At 43.2% G+C, this 24,124-nt stretch overlaps 1 protein-coding gene and 1 non-coding gene across 7 annotated transcripts in view; both read right to left on the reverse strand.

Annotated features, from left to right (window-relative positions):
• Positions 1-24,124, reverse strand: part of LOC127362551 (eukaryotic translation initiation factor 4 gamma 1) — a 40,502-nt gene that overhangs the window by 5,741 nt on the left and 10,637 nt on the right. For 3 of the 6 annotated variants that reach the window (XM_051398370.1, XM_051398369.1, XM_051398368.1), the window contains 20 exons: positions 23,724-23,918; positions 23,299-23,401; positions 16,896-17,032; positions 11,653-11,745; positions 10,895-10,985; positions 8,333-9,628; positions 8,111-8,199; positions 7,664-7,859; positions 6,897-7,030; positions 6,532-6,696; positions 5,998-6,408; positions 4,966-5,112; positions 4,640-4,873; positions 4,396-4,500; positions 2,865-3,155; positions 2,648-2,759; positions 2,422-2,536; positions 2,043-2,302; positions 1,554-1,681; positions 1,028-1,200 (listed from right to left, as the gene is read on the reverse strand). In XM_051398370.1, the coding sequence (XP_051254330.1) occupies positions 1,028-1,200; positions 1,554-1,681; positions 2,043-2,302; positions 2,422-2,536; positions 2,648-2,759; positions 2,865-3,155; positions 4,396-4,500; positions 4,640-4,873; positions 4,966-5,112; positions 5,998-6,408; positions 6,532-6,696; positions 6,897-7,030; positions 7,664-7,859; positions 8,111-8,199; positions 8,333-9,628; positions 10,895-10,985; positions 11,653-11,745; positions 16,896-17,032; positions 23,299-23,401; positions 23,724-23,918 (4,475 nt within the window). Of the gene's footprint in view, positions 1-1,027; positions 1,201-1,553; positions 1,682-2,042; positions 2,303-2,421; positions 2,537-2,647; positions 2,760-2,864; positions 3,156-4,395; positions 4,501-4,639; positions 4,874-4,965; positions 5,113-5,997; positions 6,409-6,531; positions 6,697-6,896; positions 7,031-7,663; positions 7,860-8,110; positions 8,200-8,332; positions 9,629-10,894; positions 10,986-11,652; positions 11,746-12,566; positions 12,882-16,895; positions 17,033-18,583; positions 18,714-23,298; positions 23,402-23,723; positions 23,919-24,124 lie in introns of those variants that run through there. The other 3 variants (XM_051398367.1, XM_051398371.1, XM_051398372.1) reach the window with 3 other exon arrangements.
• On the reverse strand, positions 5,187-5,256 carry LOC127363282 (small nucleolar RNA SNORD66). Its single transcript, XR_007884773.1, has one exon. It is a non-coding gene; the product is annotated as a small nucleolar RNA SNORD66 (small nucleolar RNA).

Here is a 24,124-nt window from a genome sequence, read left to right on the forward strand (position 1 = left end):
GCGGAGACCGTAATAGGTATGAATATGAAATTCACAGGGTACGTGTAGAGTGGTGCCTGAAGCTCACATACCAAAAATCATGTTCGTCGTGTTTGTAGCACCCCCTACAGGATAAAAAATCAGCAGCCCCGGCGCCACGTTTAACCAATATGTACGAAACTCGGTAGGCACGTGTAACATGCCGGGACGTACAAAAAAGCCTCTTGGACCCATACCAGAAACCCCACAGGAAGTCGGCCATTTTGATTTTCGGCGAACTTTTTGTGTTGTATTTGAACAAACTCCTCCTAGGGAATTTATCGGATCTGCTTCAAAATTATTCAGTACAGTCAAAAAAATGGTGCTGATTAAAAGCTGTGCTATTTGTGACTGTATGTTGAAGGGCGTGTCCGTGGCGTGCCCTCAAAGTTGGCCAGGTTGAATCGAATGTCAAACTGTGATGCTATTTCCGGCATTTAAGGACTTCTGTTATAACTAACTCCTCCTACAGATTTTATCAGATTGACTTCAAATTCGATCACTTCAATCTACACACATTGGCGATCAAAAGTTGTGCTATTTGTGACTGTATGTTTAACCGTGTGCCCGTGACGATGTGTCGAATTCCACCGATTGGCCATCAAACAGATAGTACTCATATCTTCAGTGTACAGTCCCACCCTGAACACGTCCTCATAACTTCAGCGTACATGATCCAATCTCAATGAAACTTCACGTGTTTGATAACAGTCCCGCCCTGAACACGTGTACATGACAATATTCAGACATAGCGATAGCGCCACTACTGACAACAAGAAGTAAGCGCTGCGTGGCGATTTTCATGTTGTGGTCCGCACGTGTTACGACGGCACGCGACACGGCCGCAGCACGCCCCAAGTTGCGTGGAGTGCGAGGTCCCGCCCAACGCTGCTTGCAGCTTTAATTTTTTTAATAGCTTCTCATAGGTTTTCTGCAAAACTCAAAAGACACACAACATACATATAACTACATGACTTATTGAATAACCACTATGGGGCTCCATACTGACCCTTTATAGTACTGCTGTGTTGGGAGAATGCCTGTTTTAATGAGCTGATGCAGCAGCTGGCCCATGTGCTCCCTGGCGATGGTGCTGCGCTCCAGCGTTGACTCCAGCCCGTTTCGCACAAACACAAACAGGAGCTGAGTGCTGTTCATCTCCTGCACACACTGCAGAGCCTCCTGTTGGGACACATTAGACACACATATTGTTGTCAGTGTTTAAGGTCGTTAGTGGGTGCCTTCTGTTAGGATGTACCTGTTCCTGTAATATACATGTATGAGGGATCCACAGTGAGCAGTGTATGCAGGTAGCTCAAAGTTACTGTTATTTCATCTGATTGATAGAAGCCTCTCTGTTCAGCGACAGACAGAGTCATATCAGAGCTGTATTCGTTACTGCTAATACAACCGAAGAACTACAGTGTGACTGGATCATTTTTTATTCTTTACAAGCGGGTAATGGAACAAGAAGCAGCAGATCTGTAACTCCTCTGTAGGGTTTTTTTCATTTTCATATTCATGTCAGTGTGTACCTTCATGTCATTGATATGGAGGTACTCTTCGATGATGGCTGTAGACTTCTTGTTCAGTTCTTCCTCGGTCAAGGCAGGCTTGGTGGGGGTCTGGGGAGGTGGTGGGGTGGCAGCCGTCTCCCGCTTGGCTGTTTACACACAAAACAAAGAAGGAATTGAAATTCTACACTAGAAACCTGAATTCATTATTTAAATTATTATTATTATTTTTTTTTTAGCAAAAACAAAAACAAAAGTATATATTATGTAAATGTTCCCGTTGTAGAAGTAGAAGTGTAGTATGTAGGTCAGAGTTCATTAGACGTCTAATAAAACGTTACTTTGGTGTGGATAATGTTTTTTGTGCCAACATTCCCTTTCTTTTGGGGAATTCCAAAAAATGACTGCGTTACCAGAGAGAGAATTTTATTCTTAACGCGGTAGAATTTTTTTATTTCAGCTTTCAAAATGCAATTTAAATCTATACTACCGCTACGTCATGCCACCTACCATTCTCTTTGCTCCTGGCTCTCTCTCTGCTGCCTCTATCTCTATCGTCCGTCATGCTCGCTACTCGGCGGACAGGGTCGGCTGACCCACGCTGCTCTCTCTCCCGGCACCGTTCTTCATTCTCTCGACTGAAGCTGCGCTTGGTGACCTGCAGCCGGTTTCGATCACGGTCGTCCCGTCGCTCATCCCGTCTGTCAAACCGGTCGCTGCCGCGATTAGACCGGTCGAAGTTATCACCGCGCTCTCGACTTGAGCTGTTTCTGTAGCAACAGAAAGACAAAGTCTCAAAAACAACACACACACACACACACAAAAACTGTCGCAAAGATTGCGTCTGAATACACCCAGATGGCTTCGAGAATTGTATCCTGTTCCTCACCTCTGAGGGACTCTTCTGTCTGAGTCAAGTGAAGGGCCTGAGGAGGACGAAGGCTGCTGTAAGGCTGAGAACCTGTTCAGAGTGCTGGTAGCTGGACGGCCGCCTGACTCTGAGCCTGGAGATAGAAAATACACACATAGCACTTGTTGAGTTTCAATTATGAGGTGCTTGACTAGTTACTAGGTACTATATTTGTTGTATAACCACATCAGTCTGAGAAACCTACCAGAATCTGCAGGTTTGGCGCTGGTGCCACCGCTGCTTCCCTTTCCCCAGCTCCCCCATGTACCTTTGCCTCCTGGGGCAAGCAACTGATTGTTGAAGTCAAGAACAGGAGTCTGAAAGAAGAGACTGTTGGTTAAAAACACGCTTCCTGCTAAAACTACGAACAGGATACCATCCAGCTGATTAACGCCAGGTGAAAAGCGGGCTTTCTCCCCTACCTTAGTGATTTTGCTAAGGCGAGAGGTGTCAATAGGTCGGTTCTTGGAAATGGGCACTGTATTCCACCCCTCATCCTGGGGAGGAGCACCACGGCCTGGGGTGTGAGGGCCCCCGCGACCGCCCTGACCTCCTCCGCCCATCCTGCCTCCCTGGCCGCCACCCGACTCCTTCTTGGAGACAAGGGCTTGCTGCACCTTCATATGCTCCCTGTGCTCCTCAAGCTCAGCCTCTTTGTGGATTTGGTCGATGGTCTTGGGACCCTGGTCGCCTCGCCGGGGAACCCAGTTGTTCTAGGATGGTGTAGAGGAAGAGATTGTGAGACTAGTCGTGCTAACCTAATTGTACTGAAGTATTTTTCATTATGACTGATGACACAAAGGAATCTAGGTGTATTAACGCTGGCACTGGATAGCTATTATGACTATGGTGTTTGTAGGAGAGACTAGAATCGACAGGGATCAAGATTCTAGTGATTCTTAACTCTGCGCTTCAGCCTTTGACTAGAAAGGAAATAAAGTGTGTTTCACAGTTAAATTGGGTCAATGTGCTGACTTGAAGCAGCTGATTTTGGCTTGTAAAAACACTGAAGACAGCAGGTTTTGTAACAGTGTGTGGGCGGGACAGAGAGCCTAACTACAGGACTGCAGCATTCCTTCAGAAAAATAAGCCTAACACTAGAGAGAACTGGCACTATACTGGAAATCTCTATTACTTATTTCCATACTCTATGAGGTGAATTAACATGCTACTACTAAGAAGAGATGATGGAGTTTGTGTGGAACGGTCTATGGCACAGAGCAGCTGCATTAAAGAGCTGAGGAGGACATTTCTTTCTTAGCCCATATATGAGACTCGAGCCCAGGACTAAAGGACCAGTCCGGGTGTCTCTGAGGATGTTGTACAGCACCACAGTCACAGAAAATGCCACTTTAAGGATAGTTTAGAATAGTTTTCTGTCTACACTCATGTGAAAACAAGAAAAAAAAAAAAGAGGGCAGAAATGAAAGGAATAGATTTAGCTAACTTAACACACACAGACAGCCCTACAAACAGAAACTATCATGGAAGTTTAACTCTAGGTGCTCAAACACAGAAAGTATAAAGAAGCTCTAGAACATATAGAACATGCTAAATATAAAAATAAAAAGGAAATTATTTAACTTTGGTGAACACTGATCCTTGTTTGATGATCAGTGAAGTGACTAAGGCATTGATTCAGTGGGTTTCCAAGTAATACGGTGCAATGGGTTTGATAATATATTTGACTGTTAACAGTCTGGCATAAAAACAAAACATTCAGTGCTGACTGCTGCTGATATGGAAATAGTAAGTGAAAATGTGGTGACAGTTCTTATATTGGATGTCTGACCAGAGATATTCTGACATCAAGACTCGACAGTGCGGTGGGTTTTGGACTGCTGGCTCTGCTTACAACCACTTTCCTTGTGTTGTTATAAACAGCTGAAAGGCTCCAATCCATGTATGCAAAGTATCACACCTGTAGTGTATATGTGTGTGTTTCTGCTTTACCCGTCGAAGGTCCAGCACATCCTGCAACATGAAGCGGATCCTGGAGCTCGTCTTCTTCTCCTTTATGATTTTCTCCATCTGATTGAAGTACTGGTCCATACGAGGCTGAGGACAACCACAACAGATTGGTGAGTCTATGTCCTGGACTTCAGTTCCAATTAAAACTTGATGTAAGTACAGATTTATGGGCATTGGATATGTGCATCTAACCATGTATTTGTGTGTGCAGGTGTGTGTGTTGTACCTTGGCCTTCTCAAAGTCTAGGTCCTTCCCGATGGTGGACAACAGTCTGCACAGGCACTCCAGGGACTCCTCGTCATGGTTTTTGAGCAGCTTTACAATGCAGTCATGCATGATGACCTCTGTGAGCATTTTAAGTTTGAACAGCTCACCGATGAACTTGATGTTGCCCAGTGAGCGCCTCCTGGCTTTGTCTTTACAGTCTTGTAGCTCATCAATGAGCCGCTGCTTCACCTCCTGCCAGAGAAACAGAGTCACATAAAAAGTGATGAAAAAACAAAAAGGAAATTGTTGAGGAGGACAGTAACTTTTGTGAGGCGGTATTATACCTCCGAGGCAGCTTCCAGCTCTTTCTGCTTCTTCTCAAATATCTCGTCATCATCTTTATCCTTTTCAAACTCCTTCTGGCATCGATTTAGCAGCAGCTTGCGGAAATTCACAGTGACTCCCGGCTTATCTGTGGTTTGGACTTTAAGCTAAATAGAGCAAAGAAAATGTACATTTAAAAAAAGGAGCAGGAACAGCAGGGTGTACAGTTATGTACTTTAAGTCACTCTTCAATCCCATCACTAAGATCAGTGGCCCAGAAACGTGGCACTATTTTAAAGTCATTCAAGAGACATTTGTAAAGTAGGACTGCCAGTGAACACATGACAAGCTGTTTTACTTTTTGTAAAGTGTTTTCAGGTTATTGATATATTTGTGAAGTGCTCTGAATTCTAAATTTATCATAAAAATACTTCCACTACTTCCATATGCTTCTTTATTAAACCCAATTTAAAAAGGTCCCATGTGTAGGATTTGGAGGATTAGAGGTTATAATGATATAACAAGGAGTTACTGATAAGTTCAATCAGCAAATAATTATTATCTATCTACTATTATCCTCCCCTTGGAGCAACTACTGGTCATTGTGTCACAGAGTGAGTTGGTCACATTACGAGAGTTTTGCATTAAGGGGAGTTTCTGCTGTTTTGGAGCCCCATCTCCAATCATCTTTAGTACATAAATATCTGTCAGCCAGTGAAAAATAACTGGTGAGTCTGAAAAATTCAGAGTCAGAGAAGCTTTCAAAAGCTTGACAGGAGAATGTGAGTATGTGACACAATGAAACAATTAGCTGCACTTACTTAAAACATACTTGGACAAGCTAAATTAATATGGAACTCATGATCAGGTTAAAATAGTCTGAGGTTTGTAAGCATCATCAGGAGGGCTTATGTCTTTTATATGACCAATAAAAAGTACTTAGTTTATCATTTAACACCTCATATCATATCAACAACACACAACTGTGCTCCTTTAACCACAACAGTCCTAGAGTAAACACATATTTCCATACTGTGTGTGGCAACACTTACCCCCATAAGGCAGCGGCACATGTTGGCATAGGCCACCGAAAAGTCTGGCTCGGAAATGGCCTTTTCGAAGGTAAGATCTATGACTCCTTTCAATCTCTCCTCAGTGTCAATAGTCAGTTCCGTCACCTGTTTCATTAGCTGTTGAAACTTTTGGGGGGTCAGTTTGTTCAGGATGCTGCGAACCCGTTTAAACAGCTCCTGTGTCTTTATTTGCTCCGGATCGTTCTCCTCAGCTTCCTCTCCACTGCGGCTGCGAACAGCTTTTTTTGTTGAAGGTTTCCACGCCTTTTCTGCCTTATTCAGCTGCACGTCTTCACTGAGTGACACGGTGGTGAGGATTTTCCTTAGGTCTTTCCTCTGGATCTGCTGAGAGCGACGTGGCCCACCAACTCCGATGCCCATACCAGGAGGCTGTGAGGAGAGAGAGGAGACAGAGTAGGAAGACGAGGAAGGAACAGAGATGTCATTTCATTCACAGGCTATGAACTTCAAGTGCAGAGCTCTTAGGATCAAATTAAGAAAATGTTAACTTACTGGTCCTCTGCTTCCTCCTCCTCCTCCTCCTCCTCCTCCTCCTCCTCCTCCTCCTCCTCCCATGCCGGGCCTGCCGAGGTTGGCAAAGGAGGGTGTAAAGTCGGGGCCACAGTTCATTCCTGGTAGACGACTGGGGTCCAGTTGACGCAAAGGTGTCTTATTAGCCTTAAACAACAGAAATGAACATCACAATGAAAACTTTACTTGTATATTATTGATAAAAACCGGACTCATAAGAAGGACAGATTGTCAACAGCAATGGAGGGTTATCATATTTATACAGAACAATTTAAACTACATGACAAAAAAAGAGAAATTATTTAAGGCCAAAAGTATGGCCATGTCTTTAGTGCGAGAGGTTGCACCTTGTCTAGGACAACATCACTGATGGCTGGTAGACCCTCAGGCTTGTTCATGCTGGCTGAGATGAACTGGAAGCCCAGAAGAAACTCTCTGTCATACTGCTTCTTCTCCTCTGGGTTGATTGGCTTCCATTGTTCTGAAAGAGGAACCCAAACAGTAAAGTTACACTTCCCTAGTATCAACTAGGAATTAAACCAGGACATAAAGTCATAGACACAATGCTCCCAACACCACTAGTTGTATAGTATAAATGTAGATGTTGTCATGCCTCATAATGTCCACAAGGTGGCATATAGGCTAGCAAATGAATGAATGAATGAATGAATGAATGAATAAATTAATGGGTACTGCAGTCTATAGTGTATGTGATCTGTGCTTTGTGTAACACAAACATCTGTGGATATATTTAAGAGGTAGTATTTAATGAACTTCAACAAAGCTGCTTAAATGATTTATTTACTGTTTTTTTGTTGAATTTATATAATAGAAAAAAGAAGTAAAGCAAAGGGTCATGACCTACAAGTTAAAAAATCACAGCTTCTTGTTCAAATATAATGCGTTGCCATCATATAACTATCATTTTCCAGTAAACACTCATATCAACAGAAGCACAATCAGGTAGAATGCCACTCCCTAATTTTCAACAAAGCAAATGTAAACGTAGCCAGCTGCCACATTGCTGACTCGTGAACGTACGTGAGATAAGAGCATTATTCACGCAGAATTGCCGGCACGAGGCACTGAAAGGTATCAAGGTTCAGAGACCCACCCTCTTTGTACTGGTACTTCTTGTCGGTCGGCGAATCTGGCTGAATGTTCTCAGCATCCAGCTTGTCCTCCTTGTCCTCCTTGTCCTCCCAGGTCAGGTCCGCCTCCTCTGAGGCAGGAGGGGAAGCAGCAGGGGGCTGGGTCTCTGGTGCTGGGGCAGGGGCTGGCTCGGGCTCTGGTGTGGCCACGACCTGCTCCTGGTTCAAAGATGTGAGAGGGGATTGGTCAGTGAGACTGAAATTTTAGAATGGATAAGATATGTTAAATGAAACCACGCTGCAGGGCTATATTCAAATTCAGAAAGAGAGAAGCCACTTTTCTCACTGGACTGACGTTTAGGTGTTGATTTGAATCATACAAGGAGTTAAGGCTTAAATTTGTCTTTGCCAGTGTTAACGGGTTTGGAGTTACTGATGGCCCATGAATAAATGCATTACTGCACACACACCTCTTTAAAGGCATCAAGGAGGTCTCCCACTGTCTGCTTTTTGTTCAGTTCCTTCATCTTCCTCTTTTTCTTTTGCACAAACGTAGCAGCTACAGGAAGACAAAAACAATCAGCCTCCCTCAGATGAGCAAAAACATATCTGTCAAAGCAGTCTTTATTAATGATGGAGATTATAATTCTAAAATATAGTAAAATAGTTATAACATGTTGTAGTTAACTGACGTTGCATAGTCGTTTCAACAAGGACAGGTGTGACTGTCTGGGGAGGAGGAGTGTCCTCCCTTTCCTCTGCTGTGGGAGGGGGAGGAGTCGGCACTGTTTCTGGGTCGCTGTCAGCTATTGAAACCATCTCTGCGGGAGATGGCTTCTCTTCCTTGGCGCTGGACTGGGGCACTGGGATATCTTCCTCGGCATCCAGGGTGACAGGAGGAATCGCGTCTTGCACCTCAGGTTGTGTGGGTGCTGCCTGGGTGACTGGAGCAGCAGGAATCTCCTGGACAGTGGGTGCAGGCTGGTCAGTGGGTGCAGGCTGGTCAGTGGGTGCAGGTGTTGCTTGGACGACGGGTGCGGGTGTTGCCTGGACGACGGGTGCGGGCGTGGCTTGGACGACGGGTGCGGGCGTGGCTTGGACAACGGGTGCGGGCGTTGCTTGGACAACGGGTGCGGGCGTTGCTTGGACAACGGGTGCGGGCGTGGCTTGGACAACGGGTGCGGGCGTGGCTTGGACAACGGGTGCGGGCGTGGCTTGGACAACGGGTGCGGGCGTGGCTTGGACAACGGGTGCAGGCATTGCTTGGACAACGGGTGCGGGCGTGGCTTGGACAACGGGTGTGGGCGTGGCTTGGACAACGGGTGTGGGCACTGCCTGACTGATGGCTGCAGAGGTCTGTACGACAGACTGCTGGCTAATGTCAGGTTCAGCGATGGGGCTGTCGTCACGCTCGGCTGTACTGATGGCAGGCACCTCAGGGTCTTGTGGGGCCGGCAGTGGCAGGCCATTGGGGAGGCGGAGCTCCTCGGGCTGTGCAATGGGAGACTCCAGAGGGGCATCCAGGTGACTGTGTGGCAACACGACTGACAGCCTTTCTGGCTCCACCTCTGCGACACCGTTAGTGGTGGAGGGAGGTGCGAGGGGTGTGTCCGAAAAGGCAGCTGCGTCTTCTACTTTAGCCTCCCCCTCCTTTGACTCTGTGGCTTTCTTGTCCGTTTTGTCTTTTGCAGCAGAGGAGGGGACAGGGTCAGGGAGCGGTGCGGGGTAGGCGGGCACCTCAGGCGCAGATTTAGGCGGTGGGGTGGGTTCCTTGGGAAGTGGGGGAGCATCCATCACATCTGCAACAGGAGGGCTTGGTGCAAGTGTGGAAATAGTGTCGAGAGGTGTGTCCTCTGCTTCTGATAGTAGAGGGGGCGATGGGGGCTTAGTGTTCGTGTCAGAGGAGGTAGCCTCAGTGTGGATGGGGTCACTCTTAGCAAGTTCAGGGGTCTTTGACAGAGGCGGGGGCGTAGGTTTGCCTCTATCATCTGGAAGGTAAGAAAAAAAAATGACTTCACTGTTCAGTTCATGTATTATGTTTTCACAATCTACACTTGTCTGTCCCTCCATATATGGACCACCACAACATCAAAGGTGTTCATGAAGACTTTACAGACATGGGACCACATTCACCAAACACCCATAGCTTCAAACAGGCTGATTTCATAGAAACAAAATATGATGTAACTACCCCCCTCCTGCTACATTGCCCAACCACATACTTATTTCAAGCCATCCATTTCCTGAACAAAAAAAATCTGCTTTAAATCACATTGGATCGGATTCTTCAAACAGTCCTCAGTCCAGTCCACCTGTAATCAGGCGACTAATCTTAAGATGTATGACACTGAGATAAAGAAAATATACAGTAAGTTGCATTAACTGTTTGTATTATAACAGTAGAACATCTTCTCAAGTGCTGTTGAATATAAGCAGAATTTAAGCTCTTTAGATGCCACATTGTCTGATAATTCATTTCCTTGAACTAAGCTGCCTTCATGGTTATAATTGGACTAGCGGGTGTAGTCACCCCTACAGAAGAAAAACACATCCAAATGATTGCATGGTCAACAGATAAAGACACATTTATCAACCAGAACACATGTATTAACTTCATCAACGGACAGGACAATGGGTGCAGGTGTTGCACCTAATATCAAGGGACATAGTTGATATTGTCCAGGTTGAACTCATGACTCCCTTATTATGCAGAGGCTGCTGTCTGACTTCCACTACTATTGACTATTCACCAATTAAAGTAGTAAGTAAGCTAAATTATGACACATGAGGTCATACATAGCAACAAGATCAACCCCAGCCTTTCTCTTAGTTTACAGCTCCATATCTCAGTAAAACTTGCTCTTAACAGCAAATTGATCTAAGAAGATGAAGCCATTTGTCTCATTTTTACACAATAAGATTAAATTCAGTAAGAATACTGCTGCCCAAGCTGAATTTAAGATATAATAAAAGGCTAAATGAAAGCTAATGATAGCTTAGAAAACGCAAAGAGGAACATTATTGCTGTTATTATTATTATTAGCATTATCTTAAAGTACTTATGCAGCAAAATAACCAGCCACTGAAATAGTAAGCTCTTCAATAAAGTGTTTATAAACATGCCTTGGTTCTGTATAGGTCCCCATATACCAAAAAAACAAACAAAAGCTTGTAATAAGCCAGGCAAATATTAGTAGCTAATGTAAAATATGAACAATATAACTTTGTGAAACTTTGACTCATGTGGCACTCACCTGGTCGAACCACTGCCGGTGTAGCAGCAGCTGTGACGCTCTCACCGTTGGCCTGGGCCACTGCTGTACTTTCTGATCCAGATACAGCTGACTATTAGGAGACCAAAAGGTAAAGTCTGACCTTAGTTGGTGAGGGCAACACTCATTTTTCCACATGACTAGAAAAAAAGTTTAATGTTGGCTATATGAGCCGAACATCAGGACTCTAAGAGCAAATCATAGATCAGTTTGAGTTTGACAGGTTGTAGTGCAACACGTTTATGAGCACACACTTTCTGCAGCATTCCCCATAAAGTAGTAACATATGGACAGCACAGGCAAACAAATTCTTGTTTTAAATCTATTTGACATGCTATAATAGACAAGCCTTATATTTGCACAGTAGAAACACAGGACTATATATTTTTAATATGGATCCCCAGATAACAGCAGCTGTTACCAGCTAAAAACCATGGACTGTATAAACATATATATATATATATAAAGTAAAAAGTAACTGTATATACAGTCTATGATAACAACTAATGGGGTCCCAAATAAACACTAAACAAAAAACGTAATGTTCCCATGCACTGAAAGCATGTTGGGGAACTACACCAACCCTAATAAATTGCTATGAGTGTTAGTAAATCACAAAACTTGAATTGTACAATTTGCATGAGAGAATTAAGTACCATAGGTGTCTAAAAATAAAACTAAACCCCTAACAGTGTGCTAGTATGTTTGCTCTGCCGACTGTCTTTGGTGTTGTAGCTCACCTGTGGTGGGGTTGGGGTAGAGCCGCTTCGGCCCCCTGACATAATCTCCTCTGTAATGTCTCGACCTCCTTGGTTAGGGTCTCTTATTCTGATCTATGGAGGAGAGGAAAGAGATCCACTGTCAGGGTTAGAATACAAATGATGACAGGAAGGACAGGGTAGAAGAAACAAATCTGTATGTGAAGGGAAGAGACCTGACTGTAAATGAAGAAGCGTACGGAGAAAAGTAAAGGGTTAAAATGTTTCAGGGTGAGGACAGCAGCATGTAAGAAAAGAGCCTTCCCATGATGCAAAGCCTACCGTGGTCAGCCTTTTCGGTGCGTATGACTCGCTAGCTGCCTCGCATTCAATGAAAGCTACATTTCTCACATTGTGAACACTGAGGCACACCAAATCCAAAAAACTAACCGCCACGCAAATTCCTCTGCTGTACAGCAGAATGTGCTTCAGCTTGTTAGTCACCACTGAAGCTGTTAAACTGAGCGAGAATCAAGTTAACCAACTTCAAGACAAATTGTCAAACAAATTCCACTGCTGCCGTTTAAGTTGTTATGAAAATGCCTGACTCTCATGAAGGCAATTCACAACCAGGCAGACACATAACACTCAGGCACAAGGAGAAAAAAAACAAGTAAAAATCAGATAAATCGCTCAAATGCCCATACATTACAAATGCATGCTTTCTATTCAGCACTCTTTTTTCTCTCACTCACACTCTAAATACTTACTCTAGGAAGTCAGAGCTGTCATGAAACTGGTGTGAGCAAGAAAGCTACTAAATAAAGTGACGCACACAGTCACTGCATGAGGATTAAACTGTAAAAGTTAACAGTGAGCTGCTAAAATACTGCTGCTCTCTGGCCTACTTTTGACTTTAAGAACAACAATATTTGCTTGTTGCTAGTGACCTTTACCTGGTTCAGTCCGTCAGCAACTCCTCTCCCGGAGGACTGCAAACCCTAGCGGGCCTCTCTCATCCTGGGGCTGGAGTAGTCGTTCCAGCGGACTTGGGGTTGGACTTAAAACCCCACACAGCAGGATGGTGGGTGGACGTAGCCAGCGTAGTTTTACCTCAGCTTAACTCGCACACATCCAGGCTGTGATAGAGAGCTACACACCGGCAGAACAGGACAGAGCAGGGCTGGGCCTGACTGTCAGTAAGCTAGCTAGCAACTTGACTCACTCTCTCCCTCTCTCATAACCCGAACAGAACAGGGAGGGGTGGGGGGGAAAGGATAAAGCGACTGGCCTTGTAAAGCTATGGTATTGGAATGCACAAGCCCGCCCACAAAGACTAACAGACAGTTAAAGGGGCCGGAGGGGCAGGGTAAAGGGGAGGGGGGGTGGGAGGTTTTCCAGGAAAAAAAAAGTTATCCTTATCAAATGAGCTGGCGCTAGCAGAAGAAACTCCCCCTTTTCCTCATTCTCTCTGTCTGCCTGGTCATCCTGCACACTCAAGTTGCTCCTGAGATTTTTTTTTCATGCTCAACCCCTTCTGAGAGCAGAGGAAACCAGGAGGAGGAGGAGGAGGAGGAGGAGGAGGAGGAGGAGGAGGAGGAGGACGAGGAGGAGCAGGGGGTGCCACAGCAGCAGAGGAAGGCTGGTTGGATAGCCCTTCCGGCTCAAAAGGGGGAGGAGACCGGTGGCCACGTGGAGCTGAGCTATGTGCTGACATGTCCTTCACCCCCTCCCCTCTAGATTTTCTCTTTGACACAGAGGGAGAGCAAGAGAGTAGAAAAGTAGAAAAAGGGCAATTTGCAAAAGGCCAAAAAAAAAGAAAAGAAAAAGTAAATGGTAGAAATGAAAAACAAGACAGTATAGGCTAGAAAACACCTGAATACTAATTTTAAGAACCAGAAAGTTCAAACACACACACACACACACACACACACTTTCTCTATGTGACCTGCATACAACTACATAAAGGAGGGTGTGTACCTTGCGGTTGCACATACACTGCCCTGTAAATGGAAGGCCACAGATTACCCACAGAGGGCTCTAGCTTGTGTTCTGTTGACAGACACCAAACCTCTAGCTGCTCTCTCAAAGTGCATCATTCCCAAAAAGCAAGAATGCAAAGCTTGTGGTGTGTACTTATGCACGCACATACACACAGACATACACAAAAGCCTTTACATACAATCTTATGCCTAACATCACTCACTCAAGTCATCTGTCATCTTAAGTTTTACATTGAGAGCTTTGCATTTTGTGTGGATTTGTGTCACGAAGACAGTGCAGGGCCTTAAAGCAAACGTTGTAGCACCGGCTGGGGCCCATGGGAATGTGCCAAAGTCCACCCCAGGCAACCACAGTTGCTGATAAGCAGCCAAGTTCCAGAGAGAGAGGGACCAGACATCATGCAAGTCTTGTGGCAAAAGAACAGAGTCCCAGCATTTAACACTAAAAGGCATTTCCTGGTAATACTGATAACAGCTTAAAGCATTTACACTATACGAATATGAATATTAATATATGAAAGGTTCTACATAGAAACTACAAACGATGTCATCATATTTCTTTCAACAAAGCATACACTGGATTTGGGAAGTTTAATCAGATAAAGACAAACAGAAAAGTTACCCAAACACACAAAAAGGTTCAAGCTAGCCAAAACTAGATTCACAGTCACACAGACAAAGTTGATGAACAGCGCATGAAGGAAAAACCATTCACTGTTCACGTTTGTGCTTCTCCTGTTACTACGAATTTTTACACTTGAGACTTTGGACAGCTGTTTCAGAGTATATACCTTTGCTTTTCTCAAAGATCAATATTCAAAAACCATAATGTCTAAAACAAGATGACCAAGGAGATTAGGTCACTTTGGCTGCAATCTTTGGTTGAATGAAGATAAAGTTACACCTAGAAGTTACACCTTGTGAAACAGGTTTAAAAAACAACTCAACAGTGAAAGAGAGACTAAATATTTTTCCTGTTAATTGGATAAAAGAGTCTTGGAGGATTCTGGAAAGTCTAAAAATTCTCGAATGCAACCGGCATCACAGAAGTCTCAAAAGTAAAAAACCATGATTATATGAGAGGCACAAACTGGGGCTAGAGTTCACAGAGAGCTACCACATACCAGGCGAGGGCCATCTTAGAAAGCAAAGGAAACACTAGACATACTGTAGAACTTGGGCAATATGTCATACGGCAGCTTAGTTTTACATCACACTAAGTTAAGGTCCTGCTCACTACTATCTGTGCCAATCAGTAAACTGAACTCCATGTTGAGACTCAAGAATGATTCTAGAATGATCTTCAGAAAGATTGCAACACCATTGACTAGCTGGGTTGTTCATACTACTGCAAAAGGAGTTGTTAAATGAACGACTCTTACACTAAAGTGGTCAATCCGAAACACTTATCTTCCACATGCCACATTTCCTTTGATGCCTACAGTGACATTCAGAAAATTATCAATCTGTACAGTTTTAACCAACCAACCAACCAACCAACCAAACTCTGCCTGGCTGACATTCATAACAATGGTTACAATCATGTATTTTGGCCCATTAATAAACACTGGGGGGGGAGGATCAAACTTGATGCAGCAGCATCATAGATATAATTTGTGTCTTTCACACTGCCAACTACTACTCTATTACCCTCAAAGCAACTCAGCCAGTTCAGTCAGAAATTCAGGTGTGTTATGCAAGTAGCCTTCGAGGTGCTAGCCTCAAGCAGAGATGAGAAGTGGGCAACTGAGGTCTGGTAAGCTCAATTCTTTTTACTCCACACCTCCAGATTTTTTTATTTTTCAAACTTTATTGTCTTCAGACCCAACTGACACGTATCAGACTTCACACAGCTCCCTCTGGAGCGACAGAAAGCAACCTAGTAGTTTGACCAACCTAAACTAAAACAACAAAAGTGGACAGATTTTATATTGTTTAAAGCTCTATTCAAAAATGCTAATATAAATTGAGTCAAATTTAGTTTGTAGAAACAACAGTTTTGATCAACATGAGGATAAGTTGTCAATAGCTATATTAAGGGACACTTCATAGCACACTTTACCTAAATGTATCTTTGCTCCTCACTGACTTCTCACTCAGTTTAAAAGTTTAAAGATGAGAATGACAGTTGTGTATACCTGGATGTATTAGTGTCTTGCATGCAATCATGCATGTATCATGTATGCAGTCGACAGGAAGAGACTTGACAAACTAATTAAGAAGGCCAGCTCTGTCCTGGGTTGCCCCCTCGACTCAGTGCAGGTGGTGGGAGAGAGGAGGATAATAGCAAAGCTATCATCACTAATGGACAATGTCTCCTACCCCATGCAAGACACCATCACTACGCTGAGCAGCTCCTTCAGTAACAGACTCCTTCACCCCAAGTGTGTGAAGGAGAGATATCGTAGGTCCTTCCTTCCTGCTGCTGTCTGACTGTATAACAACCAGCACTGCTCCCAGTAGACCCCCACCCCCCCCAATCTCGGCATCAATAATAATAATTAATGTTTATATATAATATTTATATATAATAACAATGTGCAATAATTACTGTGCAATAATAATAATAATAATAATAATAATAATTACTGTGCAATACCATTCCATATTCACTGTGCAATCTATTGCCCATGTGCAACTGCTGCTGCTACTATTTGTGTTATTTGTGTTATCTGTTGTTGTGGATTTCTTACTGTTTTTTCTCTTGTACAGTGTTTTTATTTGTTATTTCCTACTCTTACTGTTTTTTTCTCTATCCACTTTGCTGCTGTAACATTGGAATTTCCCCATTGTGGGACAAATAAAGGAATATCTTATCTTATGCATTCAATACAGTACATAGCAATGCTGAAACCTTTTTCCATCATTCGATTTGTCTCTAAGTTTGCAGTATCACCAAGATGTATGTGTAGATGTCGCAGATAGGTCTAAAATTATCAGAGGAAGCTTGAGTTTATTACACAGTAGCTGTGTGGGGCTGGACTTTTCTCAAGAGCAGAAAACACACATATAATGTAATCAAATGGAAATAACCTAAAATAATACCGCCAGTTAAAACACCTGATGTACACTGATAAACAGATCTTGTCCAAACAGGGCTGATAACAAACTTTTCCATTTTAGGGGAACTGTTCTTTCAAGTCTGTATTACTTTCCTATTAACATTATCATTAATTCTGCTGATGTTAGTATATGTATCATTAGTAGGCAATATGGAAATGCTGAGTCAGACAGCCATTCTCGGTAAGCCTTTTCAAAGTGCAAGACGTTTTGTGACTGTACCTGTTTACGTTCCCTTTTGGTGGGGATGTGTTGGGGAGGCTGAGGTGGTGGTTGCTGCTGTTGAGGGGCAGGGTTCATAATGACGGGTGCCGGCTGCACTGGGGGGGTGTACTGAGGCTGGGCGGGGTAGTAGGCCCCTGTAGTGGATCAGACAGAGAGAAGAATGTAAACCAACAGATAGTGACTTAATCCTATAACCATAACTTGGCACAAACACATCAGCCAACACACACACGTACATGGTTAACAGTACACAGCTAATGTTTACACAACAACATTATAGTCTATACTGGTAATGTTCTGAAAGTCCTGTTAGGCTGCTCTGAGGCAGTTAGAAAAGCTGCATCTAAAATGTGAAGGTTTGATTTCTTCCTGATTTATAGTGCAGCAGCTGCAGTTTTATGTCCACAGAACATATAATGAGGTAACTGCACCTTCTTAAAGTCTTCTCACTGCCATGTGAGGGTGTGTTACACTTTAGGCATCCATCAAATGCTTGAGAAAGAACAATGTACAATCTCATTAAACTTCACTTCTTAGATTACAAAATACATTTTTTTTTTTTAAGTAAATACATTAGAGGATATTTCTGTGGACACTGTAGAGACACCTTACAGGTGAGAGCTTGTAAAGTTAGGGAGTAAATCCTTTCAGCTCTACACTTGTACACGTGTGATTTTGTAGCCTATGTTCCCATGCAGTCTGAGTAACTGGTGACTGACATCAGCTGATTGCAATTTAACATTTTGAAAAAATACCACAGCCTCCAACTGCTTCTTTTCAAGCAGGCTCTTTTTTTTTTCTAACCCTAACCCTGCCTACACATCTTCAGATAGCTGCAAGTTGCCCTCAATCCTGATGGTTCCAGAAATCTACTTGAACAGACATCACTGCCTCAAATCTGCTTCTAATTGTACCTTTCCACTGACTTTGTATGCTTTTGTGCTATCTGAAAATCTCCCTTCTTGTTGTATCTGAATGCAAGTTAACAGAAGCAGACAGAAGTAACTGGAAGCCCTCACATGTAGGCCTTCAGACCATGACACAGCAGTCTCTCCCTCCACCCAGCCCTGCATTGGTGTCCCCATTTCTTAAGGCCATGGATGTTTATCACATTCACAAATTTGTCAAGAAAGCTGCCACCAACATGACCAAGAAAAATAGGTTTCAAGTTCAAAGAACCTCCATTAGCCTAATCGGTCAATAATATCAACAAGACCAAGCATTCAGTGATATTACCTGGCCTTGTACAGTAAATGGCCTCGACTACAGTTCAGAACCAGTTGTAGCCCACTTTCAAAGGACAGGGGTAAAAAAAAATCCTCAGGTTGAAGAGGCCTCCCTTTCAGACCGGCAGTAGCTAGCTCCTGCTCTGCCTCTCTCCCCTTTCAGGCATTTCAGTCTAACTCACATTACTGAGTCTGCATTGTTGACCAGGAGCAGCACAGCCTAAATATAGTCAAAACCCCACACCGGCTGGGGGAAGAGAGGGAAGACAGACATAGCGAGAAGGACGGAGAGAGGGAGAATGGGAGCATGCTCAAAACCCAAAACCCAGATTGAGACTTTTCTTGGACAGTGTCCCGATGTAAATAAGAGGACTGAGATATGACTCACTAAGTGCAACAGACTGAGACAACAAATGGGAAGGGGGCTGCAAAGAGACGCTTTATCTAGAAGACACCTACCCTCAGAGTCCTTCTGCTCTTGAGACCCACGGTTCCCCATGCTGAATGCAAAATCTGCGTATGGGCAGAAAAAGGAGAGGGGGTTTCTTCTTCAAACCCCCTCTCTAACTTCTTCCTGTCCTCTCTACAGGTGCCCTCTCAGAATGACTTCTTTTAATGCTCAGCCCTCCCCTCTTCCAGCGTGTCTGCATTTTGCTCCTCCCTCTGACCTTCCTGATTCCTCCCTGCCTTTCACTTTTTTCCACCTTCCTCCCTCCCTTTCCCTTTCCCCCCTCTAGGGAGTACTGGCAGGCAAGCAAAGCTATTTAGTTGTGTCATTCAGTTTGGCCCTGTTTGCCTGAAGACTCCCCTATCTCTCTGCTCTGGACAAGTGATCTGATTCATGCTGGCAAAGATGTCAACAACAACCTACTACAAAGGGGGTGGGGCTGTGTGTATGTACATGTATGAAGGAACAGTTAAGCAAATCACTCGTCTTGGGGGGCGGGAGTCTTAAAAATAGTCACTGTACTCTGTCAGCTCTGTGTATGTGTGTGTGTCTCTATGTGACTGCTAGAAAAGGACTCAGTGGTTAGAGAGACTGCACCACTTAGAGGTCCAGAGGGGGTGCTGGACTGATCTTCTGGGATTGTTACTATGCTCATTACAGAACTTTATGATGGGCATTATAGGTCCTTAAGGCAAAAAGCCTAATCATATCCAGATAGCCAGTATACCTGTATCACTGCCTTTCCTCTGACCTGGTGGAAATCTGCAGCAGCCCTCGAAAACCCCTGCACTTTCAAAGCCAGTATCGTGGTCAAGCCCATAAGAGAGTGGAGTTCGAGAGCCATGTCTCAATGTCACATGACCAGTTATTTAGGGTCATATGCCAACCTCATATCATGACATACCATGTGACTTTCAAAATGACCAATGTGACACACCCGCCAACATAAACACATGGGACGCTATGTCCTGTGACGTCATACAAATATCTGGCATAAATAACCCTCTGACAGTAGCCTGCTATTGAGAGAGTAAGTAATCTTGACAACAAATAGAAATCTATTATATTAGCACTAAGCCTGGCAGAGTCACATCAATAAACATAACAAAAATATAAGATATACCACTAAGATATGAAGAAAAGGCAGCAAGTATTTCAGAGGTGATTCATTGTTCTCCAATTAGCATTTCCTGTTTATGTGCAGCCTGTCAGTCAAAAGTATAGATCCAGAAGGGTTCCCATTGGGCTTAAACTGCTGGGGGTTTTCAATAGCACATTTTTACAATTTATGATAGTTAAAAAAAGACATATTAGGGATTTGGGTTTTCCCCAGAGCAGCAGTGTTCAGATCATACATTTACACTACAGATGTATTTGCAACTAAGCAATTCAATTTTATCCACAGTCTAGAGCAGTTATTTATTTCCTATTGTAAATGATGCGGTTCACACAGATGAACCCTGAGAACATGGACCGTGGTATGGGATTGGAAAGAACAAGTCCAGTAAAGAGGGCTGTCAGAGGATTGGTTCAGGACCCAACACACATTTTGTGGACATGGAAACCTGAATCTTCCACATTACACTGGAATCATTTTACTTGTATACCACAACAATTTAGTTAAGTTAAGTCATTGCATCCTTTAAAACTAGTCCAGTCATCATATGATTAATGTTAATGACTGAGGGGAAAGCATGAATGTCACTCTAACGTGAATAAGCATGTGAGATGCTCACTTCATGTAACAGATGAAATGAATGCAAAGACTAATAACTGATACTGTCTGAGGTCATCTCAGGCTCAAAGATCTGATCCTATATTTTTTTTCTCAAGGACAGTGCACATCGATAAACACTGCAGTAAATATTCCAGTATTAGCCAAAAGGCTAGTTTTCATCTGTAGTCACTGGTCAGGTGTAAACATTTGCAGCCTAAAGTCAGTGTAAATCAAGAAACATGTTAAAAACAATAATCATGATGCAAGGCATGACAAAACGTAGTCAGACACTCAAATTAGTTCCAAGTACATTGGTTTGCAGTACAGGTTTAGAGCGAGCTCTAAGATCAAAATGCATAAAATGATCTAGGCTGAATTTTATCTATTTGATGTTTGATGACACATGTTCTACATTATCTCTTCTTCACTGACTTCAGTTATACTTCTGTTTTAAAATCAAAAGTATTGCTGCCCTAGGTCAATAAACCACTATCTGAAAACAATAGACACAGAGGTTAGAATTCGTCCACAAACAATAGCAACATTTTTTTTTAATTTCTAGTTCTAGTTACATGCATACACAGGTGCAGAGGTATTGTTCAAGCACCATGCACATTGTACAGTGCACATACACTGATGTGCAAAGAACATGACATAGATAGCCTAATAGGCCTTACAGTCCTGTATTCAGGCCAGTGCCTTCTATTGCTGATGAACTACAGTTTAAACAAAGACTACACATAGTTCAGATGCCTGCTAGTGGGGGGTCAGCAAGTTTGTTTTCAGGGCATCATCACTTCTTGTGGTGTACTGACTCTCAGCCACCTCTAGAGGGTGTGCCAACACATGGGATCAACTGCAAACATCTGTAGTGCTACTCTATATAGTAGGAGATGTGAAGTAATAAGACAGAGTATGTTTGGAATAAATTAACCCAAATTAAAAGACAGAAATATTCATGTGTGTGAACTATGATAGCTACACTGTATGTGTATTATAGGAACATGCTATAATACTGTAACATATCGAACATTCATGCTCAATGCAGATGTTATTTTAGGCTGACATGCTTTCATTCACTTTTCTGGAGTGCCCATTTGGCTCAACATGCTATGATAGTCAGCAACTTTCAACATTTTCCATTTTTAATTCCAGCCACATTTCATTATGGCCATGTGCTCTATGTTGGAAAGGAAGAAAGTAATCTCTGCTGATTTCTCCCTGTGCTATTGCTGAATGTCACTGCACAAATGACTCTAGAGAGACGTTGTTGTTCTTTGGTTCTGAGGAACTTACATGAAAACACACATTGCTACTTCGTCTTCTTTAAAGCCAAACAGGTGCGTGTGTGTGTGCATAATAGGGTACAGATCCTAAGCAAGTACAATGAGTTTCAAACCAACCTCTAAACCTACTGGTCTATTTCTTCTCATTTCATAATAACAAGTGTCCTAAGCAACAAGACCGATCAGATGCGTTGACGTGACTTCTGGGACTGACTTCAGATAAATATGGCCGTAATTAAGAGCAATATCATATGTGTGTGGTTTAGGAAGACACATGCTTTTCTGTAAACATTGATACGAAAAGAAATACTAAACAAACAAGAAGGCTCTCAAACAATAGCTTAGGTGAAGGCCAAAACAGTGTAGCAGATGGACAAAACCCAGATTTCCAGAGCAACTGAGAGGATCACAACAAATGTGAAAAATAATAATAAGGACTACAGAGACTGCTGAAAAGTGGAGCTGAGAGGTAAAATGAAAAATAGATCTCAAAAATGGACCTCAACAACTGCCTTTACTGATGTGATGTGCAAGTCATCAAAAACCACTACTAATTATTTTGGTAGATTTTTACATTTGGCTACCTTTGGTCACATTTCCACTGTATGGAACAGCTCGACTCGGCTCTACCATACTCACTTTTGGAACCTCTACTTTATTTACCACTACATATGGTACCTATATATATCACACAACATACTATTATCTATATTATACTTATATTGATAATACCGCCTAAACCTAGGTGGAGCCAATTGTCATGGCAACACAGTTAGGAAACAACACACAGGAGCTTTACTTTGGTCTTGAGGAGCTGCAGCTTAAATTCACGAACAAAATGTAAACAACACTGTACATTTACTGCCAGACTGATAAATTCACTGCTCTCATTCCCTCTGCACGGCCCGCAGTCTCTCGCATCCACACACTAACTACGCACACAAAAAGGAGCTGCTACTCTTTGAATAGAGGATGTGAAGGTATGGCATTCTTCATACATCTGCACTTTGTCAATTGACCATGGGGTGGATATGTGGGCTGCCATTTTTATTGAATAAAAAAATACCTTCTTTTTTTTTTTTTTTAAATTGTGCAGGATGTCATGTTGCATTACCAATCAGTTGCCTGCAGTGTTTTCATGTCACCTTTTAATAACAGCTCAGCTTGTTGGAACCTTGACCGAGGTGGTACTGTCCATAATGGACGAAAAAACCGAAAAGAGCGAGCATAGTAGAGTCACACCATGTGGTGGAAAAGCAACTTAAGTTAACTTGCCACATTTTCCTGGCATTACATTATGCAAATACAAATTTTCATGCTATGTGGTTCTGATACTTTTCAGTTTTATACCCACTGGCTCTCTAATGATGGTTAACTGAATAAATTAGAGAACCATTGCTGACCAATTACAGGTCCAGTGTGTAACATTTAGGATGATCTATTGTCAGAAAAAGACTATAGTATTCATAGGTATGTTTTCATTAGTGTATAAATCACCTGAATATAGGAATAGCTATTTTTACGAGGTACAGAGCTACGATCTGCAACTACATCGCTAAATGCCACTTAATCCTACACACTGGACCTGTGTCAGTTAAAAACTCTGCAGTGTCTGTGTGTGTGTGTGTGTGTGTGTGTGTGTGTGTGTCTGTGTGTGTCTGTGTGTGTGTGTGTGTGTGTGTGTGAGTGTGGCTCAGGTGAGGCCCCAGGTAGAGCCTCTTACCGTAAGTACCATATTCAGCGGGGCTGGTGCCTGGGTAGTAGCCTGGGGTGCCTGCTGGGACTGGGTATTGCTGGGGTGTGGCCACATAGGTTGCTGACCGGTACTAATGAAACAAAGAAGAGAGGAAAAAGGGTTAGGGAGGAGAGACAAACAATGTTATTAGATACGGTCATAAAAGCAATTTAAACAATGAGTGCAAACATAGGCCTGCTTTAGACCATTAAAAGGTACGTCAGTATTGTTGATACATTGTTTACGAATTTATTCAAACTAGAAAAACACGAAAAGAAAAAGCTCGAGAGAGATGATATCAGGAGAAATTCCGTCGGTGGTGTCACGTTAGCTGTCCCTATACCATCTGGCTCGCGTAAGAAGAAGATTTGGCAGCATCAGTACTTGAGCTACCCCCAGTTTGTGCCCCCTACCTGTCCCGGTATAAAGTAGGCAGGTCCCTGTGGTGAGCTGGGGAAGGGCAACTGTTGTCCAGGGATCATCATCATTTGTGAGCCAGGGCCCGCCTGGTAGACATGGGTGGGCGTCACAGGCCGAGGGCCACTGCTGGGAGGGACGCCCCGAGGCCCACTGTTGGGAGGCAGGGTGGCCCTGTTGGTGTAAAAGGGCTAGAGAGGAGGCAGGGAGAAGACAGAAAAAGAGGCCACAAGAAAATGTGGGAAGAGGAGAGGGATAGAAATAGGGGTAGAAGAGAGAGACAAATACAGGAATTATTAGTTACTTTTCTAATACCTCTGACATAAAAACCATCCCACATGCCCTTGTTGGATTTTATCTCTTGGTACAAGTGGAGCTAGCTTGTCCAGCCTACAAG

The sequence above is a fragment of the Dicentrarchus labrax genome, unplaced genomic scaffold, assembly GCF_905237075.1.
Source record: "Dicentrarchus labrax unplaced genomic scaffold, dlabrax2021, whole genome shotgun sequence".
Lineage (NCBI taxonomy): Eukaryota > Metazoa > Chordata > Actinopteri > Moronidae > Dicentrarchus > Dicentrarchus labrax.